This window comes from Helianthus annuus, chromosome 7 (assembly GCF_002127325.2).
Source record: "Helianthus annuus cultivar XRQ/B chromosome 7, HanXRQr2.0-SUNRISE, whole genome shotgun sequence".
Classification (NCBI taxonomy): Eukaryota; Viridiplantae; Streptophyta; class Magnoliopsida; order Asterales; family Asteraceae; genus Helianthus; species Helianthus annuus.
In genome coordinates this window covers 134,098,457-134,108,206 of record NC_035439.2, presented here as the reverse complement: position 1 = coordinate 134,108,206, position 9,750 = coordinate 134,098,457, and the positions used below count along the sequence as shown (strand labels likewise).

The 9,750-nt window shown below is 34.6% G+C and overlaps 1 protein-coding gene across 6 annotated transcripts; it reads right to left on the bottom strand.

Moving 5' to 3' along the window:
• Positions 1 to 6,605, bottom strand: LOC110896135 (alpha-dioxygenase 1). 6 transcript variants are annotated; one of them, XM_022143575.2, is made up of 9 exons: positions 6,382 to 6,605; positions 5,843 to 6,109; positions 5,018 to 5,167; positions 4,754 to 4,887; positions 3,694 to 3,901; positions 3,464 to 3,609; positions 1,407 to 1,634; positions 1,060 to 1,262; positions 1 to 596 (listed from the first exon to the last, which is right to left on the bottom strand). In XM_022143575.2, exons 1-9 carry the CDS (start codon positions 6,499 to 6,501, stop codon positions 121 to 123), a joined length of 1,932 nt encoding a protein of 643 aa, XP_021999267.1. In that variant the 5' UTR covers positions 6,502 to 6,605; the 3' UTR covers positions 1 to 120. The 6 variants fall into 6 exon arrangements, with proteins under 6 accessions (XP_021999267.1, XP_021999268.1, XP_021999270.1 ...); XM_022143576.2 differs by having other exon boundaries at positions 1 to 590; XM_022143578.2 differs by having other exon boundaries at positions 5,843 to 6,089; positions 6,382 to 6,519.
• Positions 6,606 to 9,750: the final 3,145 nt, after the last annotated feature.

The following is a 9,750-nucleotide window of genomic DNA, read 5'->3' as shown; positions in this document are numbered from 1 at the left end:
TAAAAAAAGAAAGTACCTAAAGCAATTCGAGTCCCATAATGTATATTGTGAAGTAAAATTAGGAGTAGATAGATGGTGCATAAGTTGCCATTCTAAAAAATATACATAAAACAAAATAATTCAATGAGGGAGCCGAAGATAAATTGGTATACGATTATGAGGATCTGGTGGAGCATCCCACACTGTAAAAACACTTGTGGAGTTCATCCACCGATTGGTCATCCCCGGGTAGTGTCGGTCCAACACGTCTTTTAAACTCTCGCATGTGTTTACCCATTCAAACCCTTTTCTCGTATACACTTTTTCATTAAAATCACTAGTAAAAAATCTATCTGCTTCAAGTCTCCTTGACGCCATGATGAGGAAAATTACAAATGCAGTCTCGCAAATTGCAAACCCTTTGATCTTTTTCTCGGCCAACATTCCTACCAACAAATCGAGTTGCTCAACATCATCGCCATACACTTCGCGCAATGTGTCGATGACTTCTTTATTGTTCGTTAGATTGTCCCACTTGGATATTGGGATCAAGAAAAGTGATCTACGGAACGCATTGTATCTTGGCACACTCCTTTCTCTATCCCTGTAGACTATATCTTCACATGTTTACAAAACATTGATTTATCACGTGTACAAACCTAAATTGTCATTACTATTGTTTTTATCAATGATTCATACATTTTATTTTTATTTTAACTTCTTAGATAAAAATGCGTATGTTATGTATATAAGAAAACCATTACACTAACTTTATATATATGTGTGTATTTTTAACCATTTACCTACACGGCTACACATATGTTGTTTTGTACATACACGAAATTTGTTCATTTTTTTTTACTTTCATGAGGGAGAAATGAACAAACTTTGAATCTCAACAATTTTCGTATATTAAAAAAAAAAAATTAAGATTGGAAAAATGAATGATTTTTTTTTTCTACGTGTTCTCATAATATATTGTGTATAGATCCACCCCCTTTTGAACATTGCATAGTTATGGTTATTAATTTAACAGTATACAAATTAAGTTTAGTGAAAGAAAGAAAGCAAGCCACATACTCTCGAGTGAAGCTAAATCGACATGATCGGCTCGATCTGTGGCATCGACGTTTTGAGGCACAACGTCCCTGAGCCACACCGGATAATTCCATAGCTCAAGTGCCCCGCATGCTTGATGTCCCATTGATACCATTCGTGTCGTAAATCCAATTTTGGAAAATTCCTTCTCCCCTTTATTCCCAATCAAATTTACCATATCAATCCTGTAGATTCAGGGTAATCTATTAGTCTAAGAGTTTAAATTCGTAAATGAGAAAAGTGTCATTTCCAAAATTTTATTTTATAAGTCATTAAAGAAAAATATATATATATTCAAGATGAATTTAGGAGGATGTGAAAAAGCTTACTTGTGGCTCAATTTTGGAGACTTATTAGGACCTGGTGATGAATCAATATCTCTGATGAGAAGATGATCGGGTAATAGAGAGTGCAGTCTATAAACACTCACAAATTCTTCGGTTAATGAGTAGGGTACTCCATGATTATTCGGTTTTTTTAACCCCACAAGACCTCCCAAAAAGGGGCCTCCAACATGCCCATATGTGTCTTTGAATCTTTTGCCTAATATCCCATACCTGAATTAATCCATTTAAATTTTTCCAAAAAATTAACATATAAAACCTCAGCACAATTTCTTTGCATTTTATGTAAATGTATAAAAATAATAAATTGTTATAGTTTTTTTTTTTTTTTTTTTCTAAAATAGCGCGCATAAGTTTGTGATATTGATAATAACCTTGATTTTTTTTAAAATTAATGGTAAACTGGATTTTAATAATCTTAATTATAACTCAATGGCTAATGCTATAGCTTTATAGTCTAGTGGCATTCTGTGTGTGGGATAAGGCTTTGGGACCAATAGGTCCTGCGTTCAATTCCCACAAGGTGGGGGGGGGGGGGGGTTCCATATTTATTGGGTTTCCTCCTTAATTGGTGTATAGACATTATGCTTTGTGGAGATGGATATGATCAGGTGGTTCCGTAGTGGCATGATAATACTGCAGTGGTCCGTCAGTGATCCAAATTTTCCGTTCAAAAAGAAAAAAACTCACTGGCTAATAATTATGATAATAGCGACAATTTAACCAATTCACGACTCTCCAAACTTTCACTTTCGTTACCAAAAGCACTACACTTGCACACTCATCATAGATTATTCATTACTTTCCTTGTGAGCGAAATCAAGTGCAAAACAAATGTAAATCTATGATGATCTATAATGATTACATGAGTGAGATTGACATTGACAACGGAAATAAAAGTTAGGAGTGTTATTAGTAAATCAACGATACAGATTATAAACAACCACTAAGTTATAGTTTAAATTATCAAGATCCTATCATGTAATAATTAAATAAAACGTTAACAGCTAGAAGTGTCCACATAATATAGCTAATGGAGACTATAAAAGCTTTCATACTCATATTAGATACTTTAGTTACACATTTAAAAATATGAAGACATAAATAACTTATTCACACTTAAAGGTATAGAGTTTTTAACATTTTTGGTACATTTCTCCTATATTATATACTATAATTTTGCAATAAGATTATGCAAAGTATGTTGTAACTTTGGCTTTAATTGTATTATGTGCATGTCTTTGTTGTACTTTGTGGTCATTATATATTATATACTATAATTTAGCAACAAGATTATGTAAAGTGTGTTGTAACTTTGGCTGTAACAATTCTCGGCATTGTTATTTGTACTATGTGTATTGAAGTTTGTATGATGGTTTTAAGAAACCATAGTAAATAATAAATAAGTAATACTTTTGTTTTTTATAGAGTTATGCCCTTAGCATGAAGAGTTTTTCAAAAAAAAAAAAAAAAATGATTTTTCACTTTGATGCCCCATACCTTTTATCTTTTTGCAAGTTTTTTGTTTTACGTTTCGTTCTATATTTTGCAAGTTAATACGCCGCAACGTATGTATGGGGTTCAACGCTTTTTCGTCAATTTTTTCCCGTTTGACAGGCCCGTCGCAACACGTCTATTTTTCCATGTTTGCAAGTTCGTCGCAAGGCGCGGGTCCTAGACCATCTTAGTTATTTTTTTTCTGTGTTTTATGTTTCGATCTAATTTCTTCACATCAACACGCCCCAACGGGCATATGTGGTTCAAAGATTTTACTTTGCTTTCATTCGGTGTTATTTTTTTCTTTTTAATTTATTTTGTTTTTGCGAGTTTTTCTGATATTGGTGGTCATCGACAATAGTGTAGCATTGGTGCAACTTGGCATGGTTTTACGCCTCCGCCGCAACGCGTGGATGGTTTAATACTAGTTGTTTATTATCAACAACACTAAGAGTACATATCATCTATAATTAAAATTAAAAATGCGCATAATTGATTGATTTGTCGCTAGTGAACCAAGTGATTTTACTTATTTACTTACTTACCAATTACCTCTCATTCCAGCAAGAAGGGTGTCAGTTTTAAGAAGTTGGACAGTCCAGTCGATAGTGTGAATCTTAGCCATGACTGCGGAAGTGACTAGTCTTGCATGACGGTATAGATTTTCGTCATCCAGATTAGGATATTCTTTCTGATCACAGCTAGCAGTTTGCAATTCAGAATCACCGATAAGTTTAAGTTAATTAGATGAATGAGTGTGTATATATAGATGTACCTTTAAGGCGTCACAAATGGCATTGTGTTCAAGGATGAATAGGGCTATCAAGCTTGATACACCAATCCAAGCGTTACGAATGTTACCTGCTTTTTCTAACCCTTCTTGGTCATGCTGAATGAGGCCTGCGATCTTAAGTTTACCTTCTTTGTACGTCCGCACTTCATGCAATTGCGAAGAGTTACTTCCGTATATCGCGCTTCCGTCCCTACAAAATATTCAACAAATTTATACCATAACATTAAATACTGTAATTAAAACAAATTTGTGTCACACTTGACATTTTACCACTGAAAAGCCCATCACAATCTCCGTGGGTAATTTTGCTTTGTGACTATTGTTTTTTTTAAATTTTAATTTTTATAACTTAATTTTTGAGTAATTATTTTAATTGATTTGGGCTAGATTTGACTCTTTTAGAATTGAGTAGCTAATTTTGCGACCAGAATTTTCAGTTACAATTACCCAATTTTCTAGTACTAATGTTAAAAAGTGGTAGTGTTATTTAAATTAGGAAAATTGGTTTTTAATAAACCAACCTTTGTCCCGTTGGTAATAATAATCTTACCTACGTAATTGGTATACAATAATCTTACCTATCAACATGTTAGTTCTTAATGAACTTTCGTTAATTATTTTTAACTTAAGTTAGTTTTTAAGTTTTATTTATTACACAAACAGTCTCTGTAGTTGTAATTTACTAGTTTTAACTATTTTGGAAAACAAAAAAACGTTGAAAACTTAAAACTAGTAATTGTTCTTGAGGTTTTTTTGTTTTATAAAATAGTTAAAACTAGTAAATTACAACTACAGGGACTGTTTGTGTAATAAATAAAACTTAAAAACTAACTTCAGTTAAGAAAATTAACGAAAATTCATTGAGTACCAACATGTTGATAGGTAGGATTATTGTATACCAATTACGTAGGTAAGATTATTATTTACCAACGAGACAAAGGTTGGTTTAAACCAATTTTCCTTTAAATTAAAGCGGTCCATTGCAATATGTTATTAACATTTGTTTTTGGGCAACAAATGATGAAACTTTGGTTGTTCATACCACCACGATGTTCTAATATTAAGATGGCCTTCCTTGATATTATCTAAGCAAGTATTGACTCTTTCAGTCTTGTAAAACTTGAAAGATCTTAGAGGGCACTGATTCGCCACTTTTTCGGACGCCTTCAGCTCAATCTGCGATGCAAATCAATGATCATGTGTGTGAAGATCATGAGATGACATGCATATGCATAAAAGAATTTGGCTACAAATGCCACATCTATTCATTTTTATGCATGCACAATGTAAAGTAAAGTAATGAAACCTGTTGTGTTGACTCAAGATGATCCATCCAGTCATGAGTCATGAATTGTATCCATGAAACAGCAATTAGGTTTAACTGTTTTCCGGTGTCTATGAATTGTTTGCGTGCCAGAAGCTTTGTTGCCACCTTCATAGGGTTTGGCTTCAATAGCTATAATAAAAAACCAAGACTTTAAAACTTTCATATGACGTTTATTTAATTTATTCCATTAGATAGTTCTTCAAAACACATAAACTAATATGGATTCCTTTGTTAAGAATTGTAGAAAAAAAAAGTGATGGAGTAGGAACTTCCAACCGGATACTTTTGTCAAAAATTTTCCGAAAGTTTGTTGCTAATCTTTTTGCTACGAAGAATTTTGCGTCGACTGTTTGCGACCCATTATCATGTAGCAAACCTCCTAATTTTCTAGCAGTGAAATATGGAGTTTCTAGAGGAGTTTGCACAATTTGGTTTGTTTTGTTTGCATTATAAAAATGGTGTCCAAACATATGGATATATTAATTATAATTTTAATTATCATGGCTTTGCTGATTTCTCCCCTCATATTATTTCCTTCAAGAAATATCCAAATGATTTTTATTCCAAAATCATAACTCTTAAGGGTAAAGATAATTATAATAAACCCAACTAACATATTCTATTTAGTACTACTTTGATCACATCCTAGTACTTGAACTCATCTAATGTCCTTTTTTTTCTTAATTATTTTATGATTTTGGGTATATGATCTTAAAGTGTAAACTTGATATAAGACAGGTTTCTTTCCTTAATGTTTAGGTCTTAAAAGATGATACCAGTTCACAAGATTTTGTAATTGTATACCCCTTTTCTGCAATCAAGTGGCGCTATGTTTCGTCCGAAAAAACTTTCTATACTGCCAGCATCTTCGTTGGAAGGATCATTAAACTTTCCGTTGGCTGTCCTATAGGGAAACTCAGCAGGATTAAACCTTTCACCCGCCTGATTTTTTCCAACGTTAAGCAAAGTATAGTGGTAATGTAGATGTCGTCGTGCAAGAAGGTATGCCAACCCTAAGAACACGGGGAAACGGTGCCACTCCATCCCGGACCTATCAAGACCATGAATAATCTGCACAAGGTAACTATCAAAATCGATGATGCATCGTTCACGCGGAACCAAGAGGAGCCAAGAGGGTCTGTTGACCACCCGATCACAAGAATTTATTGGATTCCTAAATATAAAGGTATTGATTTTTTTTTAAATGAGTCAGACCAATAAATGTAACTGATAGATAAGAAAACCTTATGATGACCCTTGATTAAAAAGTTCTTGTTTGCCGCTATACACCGCTACAAGGATATGTTGAACTATATATAAGCCACATGTGTGCAAATACGTACCAAGAAGAGAAGCCTGTCCAGGGGTTTCATCCTTTGAAAATGTTCACGGAAATCAGCATGTACGAAGTGTTTGATGACCCAAAAAAGAAGAGATTTCGCACAAGACAGAAATGGAATCATGTTGGGTTTGATCTTGAGTCATGAGTTTCTTTAAAGTTGAAGACTTGGAACAATTACATATTTAATATGCATAGGACACTTGGAACAATTGTGTATTTGAGATACAAGTTAGAATTCAATTTGTTTTTAATAGCAAAAGTGCACACATTAAATGCATGACAAAACTAACTAAACCACCAAATATGTGTCCTGAAATTTGAATTAAGATAAGTTTAAATTAGATTGAGGTGGTTTAGACTAGAAGGTATGGAGAGCCTCATCCCCACGGGGATGGGCCGCCACGTCACCGACACGTAGGAAAGGCTTCAAGGGGATGGACCTAGGGGGGTGGGGGATGAGCCCCTTTATATATATATATGCATATATGTATAGGTGTGTGTGTGTAAGGAAAAAGAAAAAGGCCCGGCTACCCCGGCTGTGGGTGGCCGGTTGTGCCGAGCCGGAGCTGTGGGGGGCGGTGTGGGGGACCGGCGCCGGTCCTAGCCGGGCCTCAGCCGGCCCCCATACCCACTAGTCTAAATTAGATTGAGGTGGTTTATTAATTTAAATGTTGACAAAAAAGATTGATAAAAGCTACCCAGACATTAAGAAAACAAGAAGTTTCGTAAATTTTAATTGAATCAAATCTATATATGTATCTATATATACCATAAAAATATATATACCATAAAAATAAAGAAAAACAATTTGAGACACATGACAATTATTATGGTATCTAGAATGTTTTTTTGTCCGCCTAAATCACAATCCCTTTAGTTTCTTATAGTTGTTCCTAAGATAAAAAAAAAGTTAATCCTGAAAAGGATTTCATCACTCCATCATATAGATTCTTTTTTTATTGTTTTTTTTTTTAATTATAGTCATTAATAATACACTTTTTAAATCACATGATCAAGTTTCCATTTACCCATTTTTTATTTTATCTCATCTTTATTTTAATTGATTACATTTTAGAGTAAAATGTCAAAATGGTCTTTAAGTTTAGGGCACTTTTGTTATTTCAGTCAAAAAATGAAAATAAAACTTTTTGTATATGCGTCCTTAAGGTTTCATTTTTTTGTTGCCATTTTCGTACAATTGGCAAACTGAGTTAGAATTTTTGTTAACTTCTCCCTTTTTTGTCGTTTTCCTCATTTAAATGAAGGGTATAATCGTCATTTTATACCATACTATATTATCCTTCTATTAAATTTTGATGCTTTTGAACAGTAATTAGGGGTCTTTTAGGAATTCCAAAAAAATGCCACGTTGTTGCCTCTTGATACCTCCACCGCTTTATTTTTGCTTTATCTGCAACATATTAGGGTTCACTATCATGAAAATCCATCTGAAACAACACCTCAATATCTCCGACGATTGACTGAACTACCAGATGTTTCTGAGACGATTTGGTACTCTCTCAACATAGCCGCTAACTCGGCGACTCTAGCGACGGTGGTGACTGATGGTGATTTAACCGAAGATGACCTAGGGCTCCGCCGTGAACCCTATTGGTGAAGCCGGTTTGGTCAATCGGCCGCGATGCGTTGGCGGTGATACAATTGTTAACAATGGCAATGGTGAGGAGAAGTTTGAGGCGAACAAGGTAACTTTACGACAGATTTTTTGAATGATTTATGTTTTGGTAACATGCAGTGACATCTAAATGCTATTTGAGCAGGTGATTTTGATATATTGTTAGATCGTAATTAAACTGTTGTTGTTGGTTCAGATTAATTTCCTATAGCAGAAGGCAGAGGAGGGTTCGATGATTCAAATTCTCTCGCCTGAGCTCTTCGTTTTCTAGAAATATACCACCCGACCTCCAAATTGATAGCTGTGGGTTTGTATTCTATTCATGTTTCTACCAGTTTATTTTTCGTATCCAGATGTTTGTGTCTTCATCAATTTGTTTTCCCGTTTGGTAACCCTATTTGTTCTTAAAATTAGGGCATAATTGATATCGGGCATAATTTGATTTGGAGACTGATCCTTACTAGAAAACTATAAACTTGCAGAACATGGAGGACGTTAATCGACCGGTGGTAATCAAGAGTTGTTTCGCTTGGTTTTAAATTGCGTGATACGCTCCGATGTGTTTGGTCTAAAAATCTGATGCGTGATGCTAAAAAATATTTATACATAAAAACTTATGAAAATATACTTGAAGTTAAACAAATGACGCAATAAGAAGATAAGAGTTGTGCTTTTTGGTTCAAATCAAGTGAAAAAACCAAACCCAGTCTGGGAAAAAACATAAGAAACAATGTTGCGTGCATCAGAGCGCATTATGCGATGAGCGCATCATGCGAAATGCGCTCAATATACTCGCATCACGTAAATGCAACGCATCAGTTGTGGCGATGCGCTCTCATCAGCGCATCGGGCGCATCACGCATTATGCGCGCAAAATGCGTGCATTTTAAAACCAAAGCTCCGCGCGTCTTCCAGGTGTTTCTTACATGCACCCGTATCTAGGGTCATCTTTTTGCATCAATTTAAACGTGTTATTTAATTATTTTAAGAATAATAATCATAGTACTAATAATAATAATTTACACATGATTTATGTTACTGACGCATAGCTCAAGCACTTGGTTTCTTTGATCTGGTGGTAGCAGATTATTCTGTTCGTATCTTCCTGTTTGCTTAAATATTTTTTTATAGATTTTAGGGATGAGTGGAGGTTTGCACCATAGCTTATGAAGAAGTGAGTACCACAAGTAGTCGTGATCAAGCACAAAGAAAGCTTTATTATATTGGCGGGTTGTCTCCTGAAACAAGTGGAATGTTGGTTCTTTTTTCCAAAAAGAACATGCTGATATAGAAGAAGGTTTTGTTGCATATGACAAAGAAACAAACAAATCACGGTAAATACCTTGATGTTTATCCATAAAATCTCCCAGTTTTCAATGCATATAATAGAGGCAGTGATTTCCGCAAACCCATTTGATCCGTGTAGATGAATGGGTTACGTGGACCATTTTGAAGATGAAGTGTAAGTGTCTTTGGATTAGAGTTGATATCTTTGACACAATTAAAGTGTCATGCTCGGGTTCATCAGTTTAACCCGTGAACTCGAGCGTGATTCATTAAACCAACCCGTGAAACCGATCTGACCCGTGTAGATGAATGGGTTTCGGGGATCATGTTAAAGATGAAAAATTTTAAGTGTCTTCAATTAGAGTAGATGTCTTTAAGGGTCATGCTCGGATTCATCAATTCAACCAGCGAACTTAAGCATGACTCTTTTAGAAGAAACATTTTCAT

What these genes read in the sequence shown, in the direction of transcription:
- LOC110896135 (XM_022143575.2), bottom strand. Translation starts at nt 6,501, where the DNA reads ATGATTCCATTTCTGTCTTGTGCGAAATCTCTTCTTTTTTGGGTCATC. An exon ending in TGGACAGGCTTCTCTTCTTG is followed by an intron (nt 6,110 to 6,381) that starts GTACGTATTTGC and finishes TACCTTGTGCAG; the next exon opens with ATTATTCATGGTCTTGATAG. An exon ending in CGATTTAGCTTCACTCGAGA is followed by an intron (nt 597 to 1,059) that starts GTATGTGGCTTG and finishes AAACATGTGAAG; the next exon opens with ATATAGTCTACAGGGATAGA.